The sequence below is a fragment of the Peromyscus maniculatus genome, chromosome 1 (assembly GCF_049852395.1).
Source record: "Peromyscus maniculatus bairdii isolate BWxNUB_F1_BW_parent chromosome 1, HU_Pman_BW_mat_3.1, whole genome shotgun sequence".
NCBI classification, from domain to species: Eukaryota; Metazoa; Chordata; class Mammalia; order Rodentia; family Cricetidae; genus Peromyscus; species Peromyscus maniculatus.
The window spans coordinates 76,136,108-76,162,248 of NC_134852.1; the positions used below are offsets into that span (position 1 = coordinate 76,136,108).

General features: G+C 43.5%; 1 protein-coding gene across 1 annotated transcript in view; it reads right to left on the reverse strand.

Annotated features, from left to right (window-relative positions):
• Entrep2 (endosomal transmembrane epsin interactor 2) overlaps positions 1-26,141 on the reverse strand; it is a 421,062-nt gene that overhangs the window by 219,302 nt on the left and 175,619 nt on the right. The window contains exon 2 of the mRNA XM_042277565.2: positions 17,031-17,087. Coding sequence (XP_042133499.2) covers positions 17,031-17,087 — 57 coding nt within the window. The remainder of the gene's footprint in view (positions 1-17,030; positions 17,088-26,141) is intronic.

A 26,141-nucleotide genomic window follows, 5' to 3' on the forward strand; every position in this document is an offset into this window, starting at 1 on the left:
CTCTCTTCATAGCCCGCCATTGCCAAAGCACACCAAGAAACATTCGACCTATGTTGTAGCAGCTGGGAAACTCTTCTCTATTGAAAACTTGTTTAAACTTCATTGATGTCCACTGTAGGGTCCTAAATAGTCAATGATAAGCTGATGATTTATCAAGGTCTTGGGGGCCACATACACAACTCGGAGCACATTAACCACTGGACACAAATTATAGTAAAGCAGTCATCACTATAAACATGGATACTCAGGGTATGACACCCCATTCCAGGCCTCCTGAGCTCCCAGAGGACCCACCTCTTCTACACTGTTTCTATGGAGGTCCTCACCTTTGTTTTGATGGGAAAGGTGTACCGTTCTCCAATGGGGCCATGGGAATAATTAATTCTTTCTGAGGATTTTCCTAACAGCACTTAGAAGCAACGATCAAGAAAAGCCTATTACAACTGTTTCCAGGTGAATTTTAAGATGATGCATTTAACTCATTGTGATGTTGAGTGCATAATTACCTTATCAAGAATCTTTGTCAACCTTGTACATAATCTGCTCATTCTCTCTTGCCAAAAGCAAAGTATTAGTACATTTCTAACTGAAAACACGCCTGGTGGATCAAAATAAAGCAGCTTATCTTCCTCACTAGAGTCATTTAAGGGAATCTAGATCACTGTCAGCTTTACTAAAAAGGAGTATTTTCCCATGGCAATTTTTAATTTCACACGGTATCTTAGTTTTATTTGTTTTTTCCCCATCATTGTTATGATGAGATATCCTGACCAAAGAAAGTTAAGGGGGAAAAGGTTTATTTAACCTGATGATTCCAAGATAGGGTCCATTCCGGCAGGGAAATAAAGGCATCAAGAGCTTGGAAGTGGCTGGTCAGATCCTATCTCCAATCAGAAGAGGAGTGTAACAAATGGATGACGCAACAAATGTGCTCAGCTCAGTCTCTCCACTACTACACAGCCCAAGAAATAGTGCCGAAGGAATGGCGCTGCCCACGGTGGATAGATCTTCCCACTCAATTAGCATAATCAAGGTAATCCCACAAAGGCACACCTAGGGCCCAATTTCTTAGGGGATTCTAACTTCTGTAAGGCTGTCCATTAACACTAATCATCAACAAGGTCTGAAATGGTGTGTTTAAGTCTGTTTTCTAGTTAGATACCCTTTCCCTGTTAACATGTCATACTGCTAGCAATGTAAAGGGAATTTGGGCTGAAGCAATGACTCAATGGGCAAAAGCAGTGGCTGTGTAAACATGAGACCCTGAGTTCAAATCCCCGGCACCTACATAAAAAAACATTGACAAGTCTGCATACACCTGTAGCCCCGGAACTGTGAAGATTAAGAGACAAGAAGATTTAGATACTTAAACAGCTTTGCTTGAAAAGTAAAATTTCTCACTGCTTCTAAGACCTGTACAAGGAAGTATATGTACAGCTTATTTCCTTCTCCTCCACAATTAACCCATGAAGATTCATCTTTAATGTGACCAAGCAAAATATATTCTCTTAAAAAGAGGTCCTGCTCTTTCCTGACTGTAAGAAACTCCCAAAGTGGATTCATAATGAATTTCCTGAATAATGACTTCAAACAGATTTACATTAAATATATTAACCTTTAACTCACCTATATTTTAATAGCATATTAAAGTTATATTTGAGATCAATTCACGGCTTAGGAAGAAAGCCCCATAGGCTTTCTAGAACTCGTATTAAAGGTTAAAGTGATTCATAATTTCTCCCCCCATAGAATCTGGTCAGACATATGACTTTGTAGTGTGACTAGGGATGAATTTCTGATGGGCACAGCAGGAATCATTTCTGTCAGTACAGAAATTCAAAGACACTTTTGGAAAGAAGATAATGTATGCAGCCCAGGGTTTTAAGATTTCTTACATTGAAAAATGATCAGCATAGCAATGAAGAGAGAGAAATATAAAGCACACTAACCCTGGATGACGTTCATCCATCATGCACTTCCCGTTCCTTGGCATTTGCATGTTATGTTAAATAGTGCAGTTGTGGAAAATAAGAGCAACAGAATCCAGCTGAAGGGAAAGACAGAAAAGCCATTTCTCTTCATCTATGGCTTTCTAATAAACTCAAAACCATGACAAGGACTAGTCATTGGTGCTTATTCATAAATAGGTAAGGCTGTTTTTCCCAATCCTGCAACCTGCTGCTTCCATTCCAAGATGACATCAGCAAGCTCTAGTAACGACATGAGCTGGTCACTGTCCAGAACAGTACTTGGACATAGGTGATGTCTCTTTGTGCCACACAGGTAGGTTTATCAGCGACAGGATGTAACCTTGAGCCTAAGAACCATCTCAACACTTGCCTAAATTGATGTAAAACCCTGCAAATTATGCTAGTGACAAACAATAGCTGCCTGATTATACTTAAGTCCCATCCCACTCAACAGGAGGAAAATCATGCCTAGGACTGGAAAGCTAGCCAGCTAGTGAGTTCATGCACCTTGGAAAAGAATCTATTAATGCCACTTGGCTAGACTGACATAATTCCTTGCTACGTTCTAAATCCTATGCTTATGCCCGCAGATAAGTATAGTTGTTAGCCTGTCTCTATAGAAAACGGAGAAGTAGAAAACCATGACTGGATACAATGCAAGAGATTAACAGATCACGGAGAACTCAGCCCCAATAGACACATCCACAACACGGCTCCACCATACATGGCTAAGGAAACATGACTGAAGAGGGGGCAGAAAGATGGTAAAACCCAGAGTTTAAAAGTCTGCTGCCGGGCGGCAGTGGCACACACCTTTAATCCCACCACTCGGGAGGCAGAGCTAGGCAGATCCCTGTGAGTTCAAGGCCAGCCTGGTCTATAGAGCAGGATCCAGGACAGGTACCAAAACTACATGGAAAAATCCTGTCTCAAAAAAAACCCTAAATAAATAAATAAATAAACAAATAAACAAAATAGAATTGAAGTAGTCTGCTAGTGGTGGAGAGATGGCTCAGTCATTAAAGGCTAGGCTCACAACCAAAAATATCAAGTACTATGCTAGCAAACATGAAAGAGGGCAATAACAGAGGACTAGACAAATAATAATAATAATAATAATAATAATAATAATGTCTGCTGTGAAACAGTTTCTCTTAGAAATGGCTGCATAAACAAGACCAGAACAAAGGCAATATCAATGGGCATGTTAACATGGAAGGGGAAACATTTCCTGGGATTCAACCCCTAGACAAGAACTGTAGGTAGTTGATGACTACTTGGAGAATGAGATAGCCTCTCCCCAGGATGAGCCCCCTTACTGGGTGGCTAATGCAAAGTGGTCAGCCTCGAAACCATATACACACCACCAAAAAACCAGACTAAGCAAGTTGTATTTGTATAGAGAGATTTGTGCATACACATACATACATACATACATGCATACACACACACATACGTAACAATAATAATCAAAGAAAAGGAGGCTATCAGCTTGAGTGGGAGAAATGGGAAGATTTGAGGGAAGATAGCTGGGAGGGGCTGGAGGGAGGAAAAAGTGGAGAAAGTTACTTCAATTAAAAGCATTTTTTAAAAGAAAATAAATATAGACAGGAAAAAAATTTTAAAAAAAACCTTCCCTCTATGTGATAGCTCCTAATCAAAACAAGAACTGTGAAAGAATCATTGGCCCTACAAGTATTTTTCAAGTCTGATGTGCTGTGGTCTCAGTTCAAGCTACAAGTCTGAGCCACGCCCTAGTGAGCTAACGAAAGAGGACTTTTAGCTACATAGAGAACTCTGATTGTGAACCAGTCTGCCCTGGCTGGAAGCACACCCATGTCTACCTGCTGCATACCTGCCCTGTGCCTCAGTTTCTCCTTGAGTGGGACAACGGAGGTGCCTCACTGGGTATCATGAGCTCTAAGGGGAGGTAGTATGTGGATGGGTCTCAGCCCACACCCTTTGTCATGCCCACATTTGTCACAGAAGTCACACTGAAGTGATGAGATCCTTCCTGTGGCTGTGGTTTCTGCCCATTCAAGTCTCCTGCTGTACAACTGTCTCTAGAGGCTTTGCCAGCCCATCTGGAAGGAGGAAACAGCTGGTATAGTGGCAACAGATTGACCACGCATTTTCCTTATTATTAGTCATTTCAAATAAACTGGATGCATCCTAATGTGGGGGTTATATCTTTGCAATGTTTATAATTTAAAGAATTTTAGTAGGTTTTATTTTTATAATTAAGGTGCACAGCAAAATTGAGAGGGGAGACCTGAAATTTCCCATCTATTCCCTCTCTCCTCATATGCACAGCCTCTGCTGCTACCAACACCCCGCACCAGGAAGGCACATTAGTTATCAAGAGCGAGCCCACTAATTCATCATTAAGACCCCAAGTCTATGGCTTATGATGGGGCCCACTCTGGGTGTTAAACATTCCATGGTTCAGACAGATGCATAATGGTGTGTATTCGTATTTACAGTATCACCGAAAGCATTTCACTTCCCTAAAAACACCGAGGTTTGCCTAGTTATCCCTTCCCCAGAGCTCCTAATTGTTGGACATTCTCCGCTCCCTTGCAACTTCTCATCTTCTGACCTCCACAGACCGACTTTTATCAAAGGCTTGCAGCCTTTGCTGGATGGCTGCTTTCACTTGGTGATAAGCATTTAAGTTTCTTCCTTGTCTCCTCCTGGCTTGATAGGTCATCTCTTCTTAGCACTGAATGACCCTCTGTCTGGATGCAACTGCTAATTTAGCCATTCTACTGAAGGAGGAGACTGAATTTTTTCATCTATGACCTGATACTGTGATTTTTCAAACACTGTAAGAACACCAGAGAACTTTTAGTATTTCTGAAATCTACTATGTGTCTTTCTCAAAAAAACAGTCTATAAGTGGTGCTTCAAACATGTTCTCAACATAAGCACTTGACTCTGTGATCCTCCCCACCTTCCTGGCTGCTGTCACCATTGTTAGCTATTTCTAGTTAAGACTCAGGAGCCAGAATCCTAGCACCTGCTAGCAACCCCCAAGCCAGAAGGTCTGCAGTGAAATCCAGTGTTCATTCTAAAATTCTGAATGAATGTCATTGGTGCTTTTTGGGCACGTGGCAACTTAAGAGCCACTGAGGAGTTCTTTGATGACTTCTGTACCTCCTGGGCTTGTTTTGGATAATAATGACTAATGCAATTAGATAGAATGTGTTATTTAAACTGGGGTGTTCTTATTGTATTTATTAAGGTCTAATTTGTAGAAAAGAACATTTAATCATTTTAATTGAACAAGTCAATGAATCTTAACAAACACAGATAGCCATGTAAACACCACCAGAATGAAAACATAGAATGTTCCATAGAACCCAGAGGTTCCCTCATGCCCATATACTGCAAGACACTTCCCCTCGCTCAAGCCCTAGGAGTAGCAATCTCCTCTTCCATCACCAGCATCCAGAGAATCCTGATCACATGGTCTCTCATGATTGGTCTCCCTTCCCCTTCTCTTTTCTCCTTTCTGTCTTTCTTTGAAAGGGACCCACTATACAGCCCAGGATGACCTTGACATTGCAGTCTGTCAAGATTTAGGATTACAATCATGTGCTATCACAACAGGTCTGGTTTCTTTAACGTATTTCTTTTGGGACTCATCCATATTGCATCCATCAGTACCAGGGCCTTTTTAGTCCCAGCAGTGCTCTATTAGAAATCAAGCTGGTACTGACCTGGAAACTTCGTCCCTGCTGGATAGCCTTCCTAGCTCTAAAGGTGCTATGCATTCTGCCAGAGGAAAAAAAGTAATCATCAGTCTTACTCAGGTGTGAACCCTATATGTACCAAAATAACAACGTACCTGGAAAGGTGTGCCAACTGGTGCAATAGAAGCTGGAATGTCATGAAAGTAACTAAGCACTTTCTGATTGGGTTTAAGGCCTCCTTCACAAGATGAAACCCATACCTGTTATCATTACTGGGCCAAGAACCTATGGCTGGACAGATCACAGTGCCTCAGAGAGAACCTACTACTATTGTTCTGCTACATGGACTTAGTATTAAAACAACTCCTACTGTCCTGGACTATGTTCATAGATTAAGGCATTCCTCAACCCTCATCAGAGAAGCTTCTATTTGCAATAGATGATGATCAACACAGAGACCCACAACTGGCCAAGGTACAGAGAGTAAGAAACTGCAAAATGTCCAGCCCTAAATGGAATATATATATGATATATATATATATATATCATATATATAAATTACACACACACACACACACACACACACACACACGTATGTGTGTGTGTGTGTGTGTGTATGTGATATATCTCACTCCCTCCTCCAAAAGCCCAGGAACCACTGTGGAAGAGGAGGCACAAAGAGTGGAAGAGCCAGAAGTGGTGGACGACTACAAGGAAGCCTTGTCTTCCAGACACAGTAGGGAGGCTCCTCACAGCACATGTGACAGCATGCACAAGATCTGTGGAAGGCTCAAGCCAGGCAAATCTCAGCGTGAAGAGGGGAGTTGAGCATGAAGTTAGCCAAGAAGCCATTGGCAATGCCTGGCTGCTGGGAGTGAGACAGTCAACTGACCACACCCCGAGGCCACATTCAAAAATATTTGAGCAATACAAACAGGCCTTGATGGGCAAGAGGGCATGACAGACACAGAAATGTGTGGGAAGGGATGGAGGGCGAATCTAGGAAGATCTGGGTGAGGGAAGGTGAATAAGATCAAAACACACTGTAGGAGAGTCTCAAAGAACTATTTTTTAAAACATAAAAACAATGTAACAAAATATGCTACATTAAAACACTCCAAGATAACAAAGAAGTGTGTTCAACATCTTCCCAATGGCACCTTTGAATAACACATGGGTCTGATTAGGAGATACCAAGAGACCAGAGTCTATGAGGTCAGAGAAATAATCATTTCAGGTGCACCTTCAGTTGGTGAACGTGACAGATCTGTCTCAGCTTGGAGAACATTCTCAATGGTTATCTGTACTTTACCTTACTTGGAACCCACCCAGGATTAAAAGTCTGACCTCTGGTAGAGAAATGTCACATACAGTTACAGGTAAGTGTTTTCATGCTGTAGTCACTTAAGCAGTAGATAATATCCATGGCAGATTAGAAGAGCATCCAAAAAGCCTTTTAGTAAAAGCTAGGGAGTAAAATGACCACAAGCTTTTGAAAAGCCCCAGCTTTCTTCTGGGAACACATCATGCCACCTGGATGTGTAGAGTTGTGTTTATGGCCAGGATGGACTTGAGACATCTCTAAACTGTAGCCTCCAAGTCTAGGACTGAATGTAAGCAGGAAGTGAATACTAAAGCAGATTGTCAGCTGTCTGGCATTACGTCGAAGGCGTGTCCCAGGGGACACACACAACCCCTTAGCAGAGACTAGGCATTGGCTACAGGCGTTTAAAGGAATCTTTGTCTAACCATGATCCAGCTAACTACTGGATTTACTGAGTAGACAATTCAGCAGCATGTCTGACAAAGAGCACTACTTTACAAAATTAGTTAAGAAATCCCTAAACAAGCAAGCAGCAAAGTCTACAATAAACAGTATCAACAATGAAATATGGAGGGGGTAAACTGAATTGCCATAGGTGACATGTTCTATTCTTGAAAACGTCTGATTTGCAACAGGAAATTATATGACAGGTAGAGATAGAGCAAGCAAGGCACACGTGAGAGTGGAAAACAACCAATGTAAACAGTCCTGAGGAAGGCCAGATGGTAGGCTTGAAGACTTCAGCTTAGCTCTTTTAAATATACTGGAAAGACCTAAAATCTTGTTTAAGGGGAAAAAAAAACTAAAGGAAAAAAAACACAGGACAATGATGTCTCGCTAAGTAGGAAATACCAAAAAGGTGTCAGGGGTCATAAGAAAGTATTAACCATACATTATGGAGCTGAAGAGAACAGAAATTCAAACAAAAATTTCTTCAGAGAAGTAAAACAGCAGGACTGGATAGGTAGAAGGAATTAACAGGGACCTGAAAGACCAGCGAATTGACATTTTCCAGTCTGGACAGAAGGGGAACAAGGAACCAACAAACACAACAGACCTTAAGCCAGTGGTTCTCAACCTGTTGGTTGCGACCCCTCTGGGGGTGGAATAATAACCCTTTTATAGGAGTCTCCTAAGACCATCAGAAAACACAGATATTCACATTATGATTCATAGCAGTAGCAAAATTACAATTATGAAGTGACAGCGAAAATAATTTTATGGTTGGGGGTCACCACAACATGAGGAACGTATTGAAGGGTCTCAGCATTAGGAAGGTCGAGAACCGCTGCCTTAAGCGATGCATGAAACACCACTAAGGATGCTAAACAGGCATGAAGGGAGTGTAGAGAGGGGATGGGAGGGAAAGAAACAAAGGTTAGCAAGAATGTTTGAAGAAGTCGTGGCCCCAAACTTCTCAAATCTGATAAAAGACATGAATCTAAACTTCCAAGCCCAGGGAATTTCAAGTAGGTCAAACTTCAAAGAACTGATACCTGGACACGACTTAGGTCAACTGTCAAAAGCTGAAGTCGAAGAGAGATCACACAAGCAAGAACAAGTGACTGCCACTCACAAAGGATCCCCCAGATCAATAACTAGTCTCTCCTAAATCATACATGATCAAGAGCGACACGGGGCATAGTTAAGTAGGATAAAAAGAAAAAAACCTATGACTCAAGAATTCTATATATAGCAAAACCATCCTTTTAAAATGAAGGAAAGTTTGAGCCCTTCTGAAATAAAAACTTAGGAGAATTTGTTATGAGACACATCCTACAAGAAATGAGAGAAAGGGACAGCTTTACACAGAAACGTAACTCTTCTCCTGTCTGATCTAAAAGATGACTGAATAAAACAATAACTGCAAGGCTGGAGTGAGGGGCGCACTACACGCCAAGTTTTAATTTGTATTAAAACAGCATAAAAAATAAAGCACGGACCTAAGGAAGGTCGGCTTTTGTATAGTATTGACATTAAGTAAGTATTCATCTGAAGCAGGCTACCATATCTTATGATGTTCATCTTGTTATCAAGGACAATAACTCAGACAACAATGCAAAAACACATTCTTAATAGAATTAGCCGGGAGGTGGATGGTGGCGCACGCCTTTAATCCCAGCACTCGGGAGGCAGAGCCAGGAGGATCTCTGTGAGTTCGAGGCCAGCCTGGTCTACAGAGTGAGATCCAGGACAGGTGCCAAAACTACACAGAGAAACCCTGCCTTTATAAGTAAATAAATAAATGAATGGATGGATGGATGGATGGATGGATGGATGGATGGATGGATGGATGGATGGATAGATAGATAAATAAATAAATAAATAAATAAATAAATAAATAAATAAATAAATAAATAAATAAATAAATAGAATTAAAGTAGTCTGCTAGGGCTGGAGAGATGGCTCGGCCATTAAAGGCTAGGCTCACAATCAAGATTACCAAGTACTATGCTAGAAAACATGAAAGAGGGTAATAACAGAGGATTAGAAAAACACTTGAACATGTAAGGCACTTAGAAAGAAAGAGAGTTTGAGTCATGATACTTCCTTATCAGAACTTGGGCTAAGTGGGGCAGACATTGGCAACATATATATTTAAAACCCAACCCAACCACATGATGTCTATAAGTCACTCACTTTATATTCACAGAGTTAGCAATTCTTCAGTGAATAGAAAATGACAAGCAGGGATTGCTGGTGTTGTTCAAAAGGAGGGCCTGGGGGAAAAAGGGTACAAACTGACCTGTGGGTCATGGGGTACATGTTTCATAAAACGTGAATAATGCTATGAAAAAAAAAGTCATCCTAGAACAGAAAGTTCTTATCAAATTGCATAGGTGTCTGTCAAAATGAGAAGCTTAATAGTAGGGTTAACCAGTAGAATGGATGTAGTTGAAGCCCAAATAGCTCTGGAAAATAAAATAGAGGAAATATACCCAGAAAGAAAGAAAAAGACAAGAAACTGATAGAAATGTTTAATGTAAAAGGTCAATTTAGCAGGTGTAATGTTGGCTTGGAATTCAAGAAAGACATACCAAAAAGGAGAAAGAAGAGATAATTTGTTTTTATTTTTGTTGTGAGCCTAGCCTTTAATGGCTGAGCCATCTCTCCAGCCTGATAATTTGTTTTTAAATTGCAGCAAAATTTTCTTGAAGTATCTAATAAACAAATAATCAGAATGAGTATAGTCTCTGCAGTGTATGCTAAACAGATCTGAAGTCAAAATATTAATAACTTTTCAGAAATTGTAACCAAAAATGTCTATCAGTATTACAGGTATCATTTGTGCATAAATTCATTGATAAAAATCAATTCATTCATGGTGAAAATAAATCCACAATAATTAGACAACTTTAGCCAGTTAGTCTAAAATTTGTTAAAAAGAAAAATGTACAGAAATAACCAGGAAAACTAGTTACAAAACAAAAACATGATTTGTTATAAAGGTTGCTTAATTGAAGTGGATACTGGCTTCAGGAGTGACTAACAGGTTCATTCCATAGCACAGACATCAATAAACAGACCCACATCCAGCAAAGGGAGGGGAAACACTTCATACATGAGGAGAAATGCTAACACTCAAAAACTCCTACTGAGACAGTGACTCCTCATCCTTGGCTACATGATGAGGCACAGATAGCCTCAGGCATATAAAACTTTGCCACATAAATGGGGGGAAAACTAAGCAGATTTTACAAGATTAAAAAGATAATAATTTTTTAAAAAAACAGGGCAGGAGGGATGGCTCAGCAAGTGAAGGCATATGCTGTCAAGACCTGAGTTTGACCTCCAAGACCCACATGACTCCTGCAGGTGTCCTTTGACCTCTTCAGTTGTGGCATGACACACACATACACATGGATGGATAGATAGATAGATAGATAGATAGATAGATAGATAGATAGATAGATGATGGATGGATGGATGGATGGATGGATGGATGGATGGATGGATGGATGGATGGGTGGGTGGGTGGATGGGTGGGTGGATGGGTGGGTAGACGGATGATAGATGATAGATTAGATAGATAGATAGATAGATAGATAGATAGATAGATAGATAGATAGATAGATAATAAGCCAAAGATGTGTCATTAAAACTTAAAAGGCAACAGCATTATAAAATATTGTTTGTTTAAAACAAAGAAGGGTCCATGTATTAAGAAACCCACAAACAATGAAACAGTCTTATGATGAGAAACAGCACATTCACAAAGGAGCCAGCCAAAAAGCCAGGTTCCTGTCATAAAAGGCAAGCAATAGTAAATACATCCCTAGATCACTCTGGTACCTATATCTCCACAGAGGAGGGTTCTTTAAAACAGATTCACAATGCTTTGTGATATATGAGATAATCTATAATTCGCTATATATAAAACTATTTCAACCTTGTGGATAGTTTCTTTTGAGGAGGAGGACAAAGGGTTTGTTTTACTCTTTTCATGTAATAGTCTCAATAGTATTAATTATTTCAAATAAGGTAGGGAGGCAGTGTTCCACTCATTGCTAGTTTACATAAGCTTTTGAAATCATGCTACCTGTGATTACACATGAGAGCATCACCATTAGGATCACAAATGTCACAAGGTGCTTCTCTCCAGTCTTTTGACACATCATCTAATTAGAGCTGTGTGGTCTGGGCACTAACTTGGGATTAGTTTACTGCAAAGAGGACAAGTCCCTCAATCATAGGAGACATTTCACATGGCAAATGACACCAGGTGAAAAAAAACTTACTGTTGTCACCGCTGCTGTTGGCTTTCAGTGTCTGAGAAGGCTCTCACAGAATACTTCAGGACTGTGTGTACCCCACTCCACCCCCCATGCACAGCATTTTCCTTCTTCTTATCCCTCTTGTATGCTCATAAGGGCTTCTTCCCCAAGTGCTGGTCAGGTGGCTGCTGTCCCTTCCCCTACTCCATGGCAGACCCTTCCTTCGGTGTGTCACCAGCTTTGTGCTAGAAGGCTTGACTCTGTCGTTCAACCCACAGCTGCTGTAGAGGCTCAAACCCATGCAAGGGAAGAGACACAGCACACCTAATAAGCCACTCATGTGTGAGAGTCCCAAAGGGATGCTGCTGTCGACAGACTCTGGAGACAGCCATCTCTGCCACCAACAGGGTCACTCGTCCCTGAACTCACCTGGGGACTCCAGCAGGCATCTAACACTGCTTCTTTCTAACTACCACTAGGGACACTTTCCTTTCAGAGAAGTCAACTCACTGTGGCTATCACCACATTGAAGAAAAGGCCAGTGATATCCCTGGGAATGAGCTAGAAAGTTCACAGTGACCCTGTCACAGAAGAGGAGGCAGGAAGATCCTAAGAGCCAGAGGACTCAAACTTCTGCTGTGAAATAGTGTTTTCTATACGTGATGGAAACTTCATCCATAAAATCTCAACATAGTCACCCAAACAAAATATCACAATGACAACACCAGTTGACATGCCAACATAATGGGAGAAATCTCATAAGGCCCCACCCCTGGATGAAGAACTATAGGCAATTAATGGCTGCTGAGAATGGGAGAATCAATTTTCTCCAGGGATAGACCCCTGGTAGGTTATCTAATTCCAAGTGGTCAGCCATAACTCTGTCTTACATACATTACACATGTATGTAAGAACAACACTAAATGGGCTCAGCAAGGTGTGTGTGTGTGTGTGTGTGTGTGTGTGTGTGTGTGTGTGTGTGTAACAATAATTAAAGAAGGGTCAATAATTTGAGATGGAATAGGAGAGATATGGAAGAGTTGGAGGGGGAGAGAAAGAAGTGGATAACTAAAAAAGACTTCAAGGCATTCTAGTTATAGGACTCCAACAAGACCCTCCCCTCATCTTCCTCTGCTCCTCACAACTCACTCATCACCTACAAAACTTACTTCTACTTTCTGGATTTGGGGAACTTGAGAGGGTCTTAAATATGGAGAGCTGAAAGTAGCATGATGTTTTACATGATGTCATAGCTTGGCTGTTGCTTGAGTGTGTAAATAGGGTTCATGGGTTATAATTTGGTTCTCAGTTTGATAATAGGGCCTAGTGGAGGAGATTAGGCCACTGCGGTTGTGTCCTCAGAAGGGATGAATGACTGTCTCCTGAAGTGAGCTACTACAAGAATGGCTTGATATGAAAGGATGAGGCTGGCTGCTCCCTAGTATCTGACTTCCTGGCCAATTGTATTCTCTCTTCTGCACGCACTCCCACCATGATGCCACGTGTCATGAGACCCAACAGAGGCTGAACCAATGAGACCACCACATTTTGTACTTTGTCTCCAAAATTGTGAACTAAATATGCCTTTTTTCTTTATTAAGAAGTATATAGCCTTAGGTGTGATGTCCTAGGCAGATACTGACTGGTGTGTGTGTGTGTGTGTGTGTGTGTGTGTGTGTGTGTGTGTGCGTGCACGCGCGAGAGAATGCCAAGCAGCTTTGAGAAAAAACAAACAGACACCGAGATCTGTCAATAGGCTTTGCTAGGGTGTTGCAAGAGGAGGCTGGGGTCTGCTAAAAGCACAGAGAAGAGAGGGCCAAGTGAACAAATATTAAAGTGGTAAAAATGAAACCCTGTGGATGAGTATGGAAAGACATATGTAAGATGTAAGAGTGTCTCCTCAGCATCTAGGCTGGGGTATGGCAGTGTGAAAGGCGGTGTACAACTCAGGGGATGTGTAGTTAGAGAAGAAGCAGCAGGCAGAAGAACCAGCAGGCAGAAGGGGATGTCTATGAGGTCCATGGTATGCTGGGTGGGAGAAAGGATTTTGGAGTCAAGGACTTGGGTTCAAGTATGAGTTAGTTGTGTTAAGGCCTGGAGGTTTCCCCTTCTCTTATAAAATACACAAGTGACTCTTGCCTGTATTACTGGGAAGAGAAGTGCGCACATTACACTCAACCAAGGGCCACCATTGTTACCCACAGTATTTCAATGGTATTACTGTAAATGGAGCATTTCGGGTCATTCACCTAATAATCGTGAGTGACAGATGCTTTCATGTGTCTGTAGTAGAATATTATTTTAAGATGTGTTGCATTTGTTCGTGCTGTGGAACATTTGTTTAATGATGCAAAGATGTGTTGCATTCTTTTATGTTTTTTTTGTTTAACTCTGTGAGGCTGTGTTGCTTTGCCTGGTGGTCTAATAAAGAGCTGCACAGCCAATAGCAATGCAAGAGAAAGGATAGGTGGGCTGGCAGGCAGAGAGAATAAATAGAGGGAAAAATCTGGGAGGAAAAGAGGAGAGATCAAGGATCGAGAGAAGGAGGAGGATGCAAGGGGCCAGCCACCCAGCTACACAGCCAGCCACAGAGTAAGAGTGAAAGTAAGATTACAGAAGTAAGAGAAAGGCAAAAGTCCAGAAGCAAAAGGTAGATGGGATAATTTAAAGTTAAGAAATAAGCCAAGAAATAAGCCAAGCTAAGGTCAGGCATTTGTAAATAATAATAACTCTCCATGTGTGATTTATTTGAGAACTGGGTAGCAGGCCCCCCAAAAGAATAAAGAGTAATAAAACAACCAACAACATGTGTCAACGTGGCAAGCACATAATTCCTAGCTAGGTACTTGGTGGGACACTAGTTTTGATGCTGCTATGATATATCTATTTAACATGAAATGAACATTTAAATCAATAATCTTTGAACAAAGCAGAATGCCCTGCCTAATGTGGGGACTTCTCATAGGGCTTCATCCAATCAGTTGAAAGTCCTATGAGAAGAAAGAATGACTTCCTCCCAAGTGAAGGGACCAGGCTTCAGACGCAAGGGACACTCACTCTCCCCTGAGGGGCTAGCCTACGGGCCTAGGCTGCAAACTTTGGCCTTGCTAACAATCTCATGACATTCTTTAAAGTAAATGCCCTAATAGATGAGCAGGCAGAGATTAGCTAGATACCTCCTGTTTGTTGTGTTTTCTGGGGACCCCCTGACTGATACATAGATATGTAGACATGTGGAGTTGGGCTTCTGTATCCACGGATTCTGCACAGACAAAAGAACATTCTTATGGGAGAGACAAATAACCACCCATCAAAACTTCCCTCCCTCCACACACAGTGTGCAGCTGCCTCTGAGAGGTGTCTGTCCAGACCAGACGGGCAGCATCTGCAAGCCTCCTGTGTAACAATGGCCTGGTGACAAGTTCTTACCATGAGATGTACACAGGATGTGCATAACTGTTAGGCTAAGGAGACCCAACTCCACCTCCCGTGTGTCCTCACTGAATCCCTGAGACTCCACAGGCATAGGGAATAGGGGGACCCTAAATGTTAAGACCCACAATCTCTCTAAAACCTTCTGTGGAGAAAGGATCTGCTGAGGGCAGAGTCTGCATGGGAGAGGCAATGGGAGAAAATCTGTGCTGCATAGAGGCACTAAAAATCTGGGGTTTGGCACAGTGGCTAGCATGTCCCCAGTGAAGCCCTTCATCCTCCAGCTGGACCCTGGGAGGAGATCAATCAAGGCAAGGTGAATGTGAGCACCTTCCAGAGAGCAGCTGGTCCTACACCAATCACCCAGCAGGACTCGGGAACCATCACTTGGAACACTGCCTCCGCCGGCCCAGCTGCTGCCATCCCCTCCTCCCTGCACGAGGCTCCGAAATCTCTCCAGCTTTCCCAGGATACATCTGCGCCACATCCCTAAGGTATTTCTAAGACACCTGCATCCTGGCCACCCTGTGATGATCTCCACTCTGGGACTAGGACAGGAAACAGAGGAAGGGGGTGGCTGGGTGACAAAAGTTTCATGTTTTTACATCCACCCTAAGGAACACAGTCTCTTTTGTTAGGCGGCTGGCATCCAAGGTCTTCCTCTGTCTGTCCTGTGGGGGTACGTGGAGGAATGGAACAGACTGTCCCTGCATTGAGAAGTTACGGCTGGTCCCCAGCCAGTGTGTGCACTGCCAACCCATCCTACACAGAGCCAGCTTCTTGATCCCCATGCTGGAGTTGCCATAAGGTCATTCATCCAAGAAGGGAAGGGCTGGGAGCCGGTACGGAGAGCACACAGAAGGAAAAAGAAAGACCAGCTGTTTTTTGTTGTTGTTGAATCTTGATGGAGGGTGCACCAGGAATCACTATGTCAGCCTCCCCCTCTACTTTTCTGCACATTTGAAATTTTCTATATTAAAAAAAAATTGAATAAACTCTTCTGTGAACCGAACTACTCAAGAGGAAGTTCAACTGAATTCAAGGCACTCTCTCCCGTGACACCATTTCAGGACATCACAGTCACATTCACGAAGGAAGTATCTTCCACAAGCGCATTTGTTTTTTCCCCGTTTCCATTAATATTTAGTATGCGTCATTATCTCCCAGTCTTATCACTTAAAACAAGATTTTAAATAATTGATTAATACAAAAGGCGAACATAACCACACTGCCTTGTTCAGTGCCCATCAAAGCTCTTCTTCTAGTCCTGACACAGACACATCAATATATTAATGCACACACCGAGAAGACCAGCCTACAGATCAATACACACAGAGATGCTTGGGGTTCTTCTCAGAGGGAAAACCCATCACCCTTTCCCACCCCCAGTGTGGTCCACGCCTCCTCACCCTGCCCTGTAATGATTCAAGAAAGAATATTTTATCCATGCAATTTCTTAAGATTCTTGAACTCTGGTAGAATGTGTGTTGTTTCTATCTCCTGTGTAAGTATTTGCCATGCACACACGGATCTTAGTGGCTGGAGAAAGCATCAGCATCCAGACTTTCAAAATGTCTTTGTTCTCAGTATGTCCTCAAGGGATGCCATCAAAGCCAACAGACAAAGGATGTGGTAGGACAGTCTTAGGAATCACTCAAGGGGCATGCTGGGAAGTACAGCATGCCAACCCAGCATGCCAATGCACAGAAGTTCTTGAAAGCCCGTCAGCATGTAAGCAGACACTATGTACAAAAGTCTGCCACCAGCACGTAGCAGACACTAGGCACCACCTCCTGCCAACAGCTGAACGCTGGCTGCCACTGCCTCTGCCACACTCGCTCCTCTGCAGGCAAAGCGCTGTCCAAGGCCACCTGGAGCTGCAGGTGCCACTTACCACAAGTGAGAGAGGCCTCTTCCAGGAGACGACACCGATGAGGCCGGACAACAGCACCTGGAAGGAAGGAGAGCAGAGGGACGTGAGATACTTGGCCATCTTTCAGATCAGCTTCAACCTGTTCCACCCATGAAAGGGCATGTGAAATCCATACACTACAAGAGTGGCGCTCCCATGAGCTGGGTCTCCACTCCAGATGATCACAGCCTGTGGCCACACTCACCTGGCTGCTCAAGATCCCCAAGCACTACAGAGCAGATTGCATCGTGTACTGCATTGCAGGGTATGTGAGGGATGGGCTTCCAGGCTCTCCACAAAGCTTCTCAGTGCTCTCCAGTCCTCTAACTTACTTGGCCGAGTTCTACACAATCACAGGAAGGATGGGAGATAGCCCCTGGAGCAAAGGCTAGGCCACCCCTTACTCACTGGCCACTCCGAAGAGTGATGTGGTTGCCCATCATGCCACCTTCCCTCCCTCCAGCCCGTGTTCTCAGGAAAGCTTCCCACCTCGATGATAAGCACTATCTCCTTAGACAGCTCTGAAACTTTCTAGACGCCCAATCCCAGCAGCCCACGTGGCCCTTTCCTGACCAAGCCCTGACTATCCTTGCCGTGGACCCTACTGTCACCCCTGCTTCTCTTCTCCCATGTCATCTTTAGCACACTGATACACTGTGTGCTCATACCTTAGAAAACCACTGTTCAAGTGTGTGACTTCACCTAGCCCCAGGCCCACCTTTCCTAAAGGCTACACATACCAGGGAAGACACTGGCTTTGTTCCCATATTCTTGGTCTCCCTGGGTCCAGGAATAACCAATGACTATGGAGACAAAGCTACTTCCCGTCCAACCTCCGTAATTCAGCTTCCACAACTTAACAGAAACCCTGCTTCTCAAGGTCACAGAGAGGTCACCAAATGCTACAAGGTGCTGTTCCACATTGCCCATCAAAGGACCATCCACCGAAGAGATCCCACCCCTCCAGGCTCTGTAGTTCTCCATCACCTCATGCTCTTCCCATTTTCCAAGCTGCTCTCTTCAGCATATTTTAGAGTCCTAATCCCTGATCCCAGGTTCCCAAGATATTTGTCCCCTCTCCCCAGTCACATGAGAAACTAGCTATCATGCAGCCCTACTAACCCTCATGGCCCAGAACTGTCCTGTCTGCTAGGCGTGAGTCTCACCCCTGTGGCTTCTTCTCCTGGTACCTGTTGCTCTCCCACTCAACACATTGCAAATGCATCTGAAGCCATAACCTTCCAGACCTGGTGTTCCTCTTACAATCTCAACTTTCCAAAAACAATGCTGCTCCTTCCTGGCCACTCATGACTAAATCTCCTCCCTTGCCAGCCCAGGCACCCCTGTACCTAAACAGGGCAGGAGCCTCTGGCTTGCTGTTCAAGATAATCATTCAGGAGGCCTTATCATAAATAAGTTATTTGGACATGAGATCCTGGAAAGATGGACCACATACACCCGCCACTGAGGGACTGGGTCAGGCGGCCAAGGACCCAACTGGAAGCCTTGGATACTTTTCCCCTGGGGACTGCACAAGGGCCCACCAGACCTGTGAGGCTCATGCTACTAACAGAGCTACAAAGTCTGCTTGGTCACTGTCTTAGTGTTCTGTTGCTGTGAATAGGCATGACCAAAGCAACTCTTACATTTAACTGGGACTCACTTGTAGATTTAGAGGGTTAGTCTATGATCATCATGGTGGGAAGGAGTCAGGAATGGTGCTAGAGCAATCTAGATGAGAGCTTTGCATCCTGATTTACAGGCAGCAGGCAGAGAGAGGGGGGTGGGGAGCGTGCAGGAGCCTGGTGTGGACTTTTAAATCATGAAAGCCCACTCCCAGCGACACATCTCCCACTCCTTCTCAAATGCTCTACCAAGTGATGAGCAAGCATTCAACAGGAGCCTCTGGAGGTCATTCTCATTCAGACCCACCACAGTCACAGACTGCAGCTGATAGAACCAGATCTTATAGCCCACAGGCTTCAGTCAATACACGTGAATCCTCCAGTCAGTATTGACATTTAACTACAACCTTCAATCTCCTCCATGTGCTGTCCAGCATCCTCTTCCAGATATTCTCTCTTTAATGCTGGGGAGACCTTGGCTTCTATCTCTCTTGTCTCTGAGCATCCGAGTCTAACTCTTGCAAAGGTCCCTAGAGCCATGCATGACTTGACTTCTAGCCCCACTATCCAAACATCCCCAACAGCCTCTGCGAGGCCAGATCCATCACTGCTTCATAGACACCATAGTCGCAACTCACTTTAAAGTTAGATCGCAGGACCATTTCTCTAGTGGACATCTAGTTACAATTCCAGTCACCATCTCCTGCTTCACCTTTCAAACTCCAGCTCCATTCCTTCAACTCCAGAGTTTCCTCTTCAGGTTGATTTGAAATTCCCACCGAGACTGCCAACATTTTCTGAGCTCACTCTATAGTTCAAAGGTCAGTAAGCAGCAAAGCTGGACTGAGTCGTCTGCCGTTAGATTGTCCCCTGCTTTCTTCTATGCCCAGACATTAGCCTTACTCACTCACCCCTGCCTATATGATGAAGTGCCCTAGGGGCTCTCCCTCCCCTTCCCTCCACCCCTCTCTCATATGAATGTAGCAAATAAAGCGCTCCTGGGCCATCCAGGAAGATAACCCTCACGAGACACAAACCATGTTGGCACCTCGGCTTTGGCCTTTGTAACCTCTAGAACTGTGAGAAAAAGTTCGCATTATCTAAGCCATGGAGTTCTGCTCTGGTATAGTAGCAAGAATTGATTAATATGTAGTATATGTATCAGCATAACAAAATACCTGAGATAGTTCACTTACACAGGGCACAGACAGAATAGGAAAAGAGCTCAGTAGGTTAAAGGCTTCCTGGGTAACCAGGAGGACCTGAGTTCAATCCCAGTAGCCATGGAAAAGCTGAGCTCGGAGGTACATCTTTTACAACTCCAGTACTGGGGGGGGGGGGCAAAGGAAGGTGGAACCCTGGCCAGCCAGGCTAGTCAGTTGATGAACTCTAGGTTCAGTGAGAGAATTGGTCTCCAAAGGTAAGGTGGAGAGCAGGAGGCAGATACTTGATGCTGACCTTTGGCCTCCCCACGTCTGTGCACACACAGAGACATGTACATAAGCATGCACCCATGAACACATACTCATGCAAATACCACACACACACACACACACACACACACACACACACACACACACAAACACACACACACTCAAATACAGTTTACTTGGTCTCATAGTTCTGGAGGTCTAGGCACACAACTGGCTAGCTCTGCTGCCCCTGCCTGCGGTAAGGACAGCACAGTATGAATAAGGTGTGTGAAGAAGAAAAGCCTCAGGGCCAGAAAGCAAAGGAAGGAAGGGAAGGATGCACCACAAAACCCTCCAAGAGCTTTCGTCCAATCATCTAAGGGCGTCTCACATGACCTCTCACAGCTAGCACTTCCCAGTAGCACCAGTTAGGAGACTGAGACTTCAATGCATTGGCCTCTCAGGGACATTTAAGATTCAAATCACTGCATATGCTACTCTACCTGGAGGGGCGTGGTGGACTCTACAATATCTATCCACTCTCTCTCTCTTGCTTCCACATAAGGAGCAGGCTTCCTGCCTCCCGGCGTAGACACACTGGGGCCAGTTCCAAGGACAGCAAGGGCCATGCCAGAACAGTTCAGAGAAGGACGTTCAAGCTCCAGTGAGGGGACACTTCCTCTGTAGGGACACCTGCCCGTGTTCACTTGTGACCCAGGAGAGGGAGAGCCATCCTTCAGAGCACAGTACAAAAGAATTTCAAAGCCTCTGCTCCTTGAACGATTGGTCTTAGTTTGAGCTATTTTTGCCCAACTCCAGCTTCCAGTGAGGAGCTGTGGCACATTCTGGGGGCTGGTTGCTTTTATTTTATATCATGCCTATGAGGACAGGGGTTGTGAATCAAGCTATCTGTGAAATTACCATGCCATGAAACTGCTGACCCATTTAATTGACAGGTTTTGTTATTCAAAGTCCACAATTTGCGAAGAATATAGAAAAAAAACTGCAGAAGGTCAGAGAAGAGTAACATGTAATTAAACAGCTGTGGAAAGAAAAGGCAAAATCGGGAGCGGCAGGGCGCCACTCCTCAGAGGGGCGGCTTCACCTTTCAAGCATGTCGAGTTACAAGGATACCAGCTTGCTCTTTCTGCTTCCCTACCCGACCTAGGAGAGGCCAGAGATAAAAACTGGAATTGAGTCAGAAGTTCCTGCTGCAGATGGTGATGAAGAAAGTAATAGACTGTCAGGTAGTAATGGCCCTATTAGAGCCAAAAGTGTTTTCCATTGATGGTGCCACTGCCGGCCAGAGGGGCCTGGAATCCTCGAGCTCTGTCGATCGTGTCTTCCTAACGCCAGGATGTTCTGTTGATGCCTACAATCAAGAATTTTGTTCAGATCATCAGATCTGATTCAAAGGCAAATGATGAGGCAACGTTTTAGGCAGTGGAACTCGTCCTTCTAGAAGGAAGACGAGAGCCAATTCAATTACTTTCCCCCAACACATGGCAGGTGCGCCCAGCAGCTACTGCGCAGTCAGCTTCCCGCCAAGAGGCTGCGTTTGCTCCGCGCCTGGGGAGGGAAGCTCTTGCAAAAATGGAGTAAGTGATCTGCCCGGGAGGAACGGTGCCTCGTGAGCTGTAACAGCCGGCGCGCTTCAGACCGCAGCTCCGTCTCAAGCCATTCCTGGTCAGCTTCACATGGAGGGATGGAACGTCCCGCTAACCCCCCGCCCTCCACTCATGTTCTTTGTCCGGCTCTCAGCCACGTGACAAGGCTTGTTCAGCTGCTCAGTCTTTTATTCTTCTCTACCACCAGGAAACAAACTCACCATCATGCCGGCCCCGCCCATGATTGTGTCTTCTCTTGAACTCACTCTTCACCATTCCTTCTCACTACCAGAGACTTCCAGTCTGTAGCCCCAGCCTCCCCCACATCATTTCCTCGCAGTAGGGGGCTGCACCCTTATACTGAGCTCATAACGCTCCAAAGAAAGCCCTCTGTGTGCCATCATGGATCCTGTCACTCTAAGGGACCAGATCTTGCAGAAACAGAAGTCAGGCCATGTTCTCTTCTCAAGCTCTTTGAAACTGAGTTCAAAAGCTATCTGTGCTATGGTTTTACAGCCTCTAATTTATGGTCCTACCCTGTACCTGGCTCCCCCATGCTCGTTGTCATATAAGCTATCCCAGACTACATTACATGGCATAGACCTTCCTGTCAAGCAACATTCAAGCTTATCTCCTTGAAAGGATATAAAAGTCAGATATTTTCCTTTGTTTGGGGCATTTCTCTGAAGATTCCTTCTCCTCTTCCTCTCCTCCCTCATCATCCTGTCCATGACAGCTCTCTCTATTACCCTTACTTTGAGCTATATTTTAATTGCTTTAAATGTATTCTTTGAGGGTTATGTACAATGTATTTTAACTATATATATCCTCTTCTCCCAACTTCTTAAAGACCCCCTCCCCACCTTCCTACCCACTCAACTTTTTATTTTCATTCTCTCTTTAAAAAATCAATTCCAGTTTGTGTTGGCCAACTACTCCTGGGCATGGGGCCTGCCCTGGAATGTGGTTGATATATATGCCAGGTGTCACTCCATTGAAGACAACCGACATTTTCTCACCCAGAGGCTATCAAATGCCAATGGCTCCTCAGTTAAGGATGGAACTCGGTTTTGTGTTGCTTGAACTTGCTGTCACATGTGCATGTTGTCACAATCTCTGTGAGTTCATATCTTCCTCTGCCCTTTTGTGTCTAGAGAACACTAATTCCTTGAAGTCATTTATCACCTCTGGCTATTACAATCTTTCTTCCCCATCTTCAAAATAGATCCCTAAGCCTTAAGGAGAGAGAAGTAATACAGACATCATACTCAGGGCTGAGCATTCTAATGTCTCTTATTCTCTTTACACTGTGGATTGCCATGTTAATTACCATCTACTGAAAGAAGTTTCTCTGAAGAGGTTGAGCAATGGACTGGCTTTGAGTATAGCAATATATCATTAGGAGTCATTTTATTGCTATTTGGCAGTCAGTTTATTCATTTGGCAGATTAATAGTAATGAGTTTTCCCCTAGGGCTCATGACCTATCTAGCCACAGGTTCATAGCCTCATTGATGGTGTTAGATATGGGTTCCATCTCATGGAGTAGACCTTAAATCCAGTCAAAAAGTAGTTGCTTATTTCCATGACATTCATGTCACTATTACACCAGTAGGCTTATCTTACCAGCTCAGTTGTTATTGTAGTTTTTAGGGTTCACAGCTGGATGAGATCAATGATTAGTTTTCTCCTCCAGGAGTATGCATAGAATCTTCAATCACTGTGAAAGCTAGCCAATGAGGATGAAACTTCTAGTAGAGTACCAGCTAGATTTCTCCATTTTGTAACTCAAATATGTCTGTCGTGTCTTCAGCAATAGGTTCTTACCACTGAGTTCTATAGGGCAACCAATGGCACCAACAATAGCCTGTAATGTTTTGAGGGGTCTATGGTGCCCCCTTGGCCAACAACTAAAAAAAAAGGGTAACCCATTCTTGGTACTCTCTCCATTCCCATTCAATACAGTGCTTTACGTCTCAGCTAGAGCAACAAGACCACTGGAGGCAATCAATTTGCAGATGGTGTAAGTTTATCCACAGAAGGCCCTAAAGGGCCAACAGGAACTTACACAGTTAGAAAATACATTCAGCAAAATAGCAGGATATGAAACTGACACATAAATATCAATAGTGTTTACAACAAACACACTCAGAAAGAGATCATGGAAACATTTCCGTTCAAAACAGCCTCAAAAAAAAATCTTGGGATAATTCTAACTAAGGAAATGAAAGGTGTGTATAATAAAAAACTTTAAAATATGGAAGAAATTAAAGAAGACACCAGAAGATGGAAAGGCTTCCCATGCTCATGGGTTGGTAGGATTAATAGAGCAAAAATGGTCATCCTACAAAGAAATCCAAATTCAATGCAATTCCTATCAAAATTCCAACATAATTCTTCATAGAAAATGAAAAAAAACTTCAACTTCATATAGAAACATACTCATAAAAAAAGAAAGAAAAAGAAAAAAAACAGGATAGCTAAAACAATACTGAAATCCTAAATAATAAAAGAACTGCTGGAGACACCATCATTATCATCATTCCTGCTTTTTAAGTTATACTACAGAGATAAAGCAGTAAAACCAGCATGGGACTGGCATAAAAACAGACATGTTGACCGATGTGATGGAATCGAAAACACAGGCGTAAATCCATACACCTATGGACACCTAATTTTTGATGAGGAAGCAAAAAACACACACTGGAGAAAAGACAGCATCCCCAGCAAATGCTGATCGTCAAACTGGATGGCTGCATGTACGAGAATGAAAAAAGGTCCATCTCTATCACTCTGCACAAAACTCAACTCCAGCATAAGACCTGGTGCTCTGAATCTGACAGAAGAGGAGGTGGGACATAGGCTTGAACACCTTAGCACAGGAAAGGATTTCTGAACACGATGCAAAAGCATGGGAACTAAGACCAACAGCCATAAATACAGACAGTCAAGGGACCTCAGGAAACTGAAAAGATTCTGTACAGCAAAGAACACTGTCATTTGAGAATACCAGTGTCGTATAAGGAACGAAAAGATCATCCAGAAGGAAGACATGCATTAATAAAAGTATTAATTAACTAAAGAGGCAGAGAGCCCCTTTCCAGGGTTGTTGGTGAAATTTTTGAGGGTAACATGACTTGGTCCTCATTTTCTTGTGTGCTCTCAGCTCTTAGACACATCCCAGCCTGGCTACGTGCTTCCTCGTGGTCAGCAGTTAAACCCAGAGAATTCCTCTCATGCCTCACAGCTTCAACATGTGATATTTTCTAAGGACCTCAGCAAGCTAGGCCCACCCAGCACAAACCCCTGTTTCCTCATCAAATTGACCCAGGACCTAAAACACACTTCTGCCAATGGGAGACCACATATATTATAGTGGGTACCCCAGATTCTAGAGTGTTGCTGGTTGGAGTGCAATGTTCTATACTTTTTAACCATTACTTTAGAGTGCACACCCATTAATTAAAAATATAAAGCTGTATATTTTGTCACAGAGATGGCAGCAGCAACTCTGTTCATCTGGCTTCTCTAGATCAAGAAGTCATATAGACACTCTCTCTCTCTCTCCCTCCCTCTCACTCTTCCTATTCTTCTCCCCCCCCCCTTACACACACACAATTAAAGGAAAATCAAAGAAACAAAATGACGTCATATGATGAGTGGCTGACCTGCCCCACGCAGGTTTGTATAAGCACACTCCATGACACTCCCTCAACAGTAGAACTGTCAACATACTTCCCATAGTGTATCTCCATGGATAAGAAGCTTGTGACCGTACATGCTGAAATCCTTCCCATTTGTCAGACCGTAACTCACTTAAGGATTCCATCTCAACCACAGTCCCGCCTACATGCAGGGAGGAAGGCTAAATAAATGTGTACATACGGGGCAGGGTGTCCCCGGCCATCACATGGTTCTGCATGCTACACCAGTATGTTCAGAAGAATTTTAAGAGCAAGATGTATACATCTCTATCATTAAGTTTTTATCAACTGTCTCTTTTGCATCCCCTGAATAATCATATTTGTTCATGAACATTAATGATTAATTCATGCACTTCCTCCTCCTTGAAGCATCTTCTCACTCCAGATATGAACCGCCACCCATCATGCTCTATTCTTTCAAAAGTACTGCTGAATTCAAATTCCTAACATTTCTACTAAAGCAGTACATTCTTCTATTCAAAATTCACTGTTCTATTTTCTATTCTTGAGCTAAATTATGTTTGAACTTGTTAAAATGACCTTTGCATTTGGAGAGCATTCAGACCCATGCAGAACACGTGACACAAAGTTCCCAGATTCCTGACCCATGGAAACTCAGAAATACTAACACTGTGGCGTTCTGAGCCACTAGGCTTGTGGAATTCAGACACACAGCAACAAAAATCTGAAGCAGCGAGCTGATAAACCGAATGTGAAAAAGAAACCTATGAGAACTGGAAGGGGAA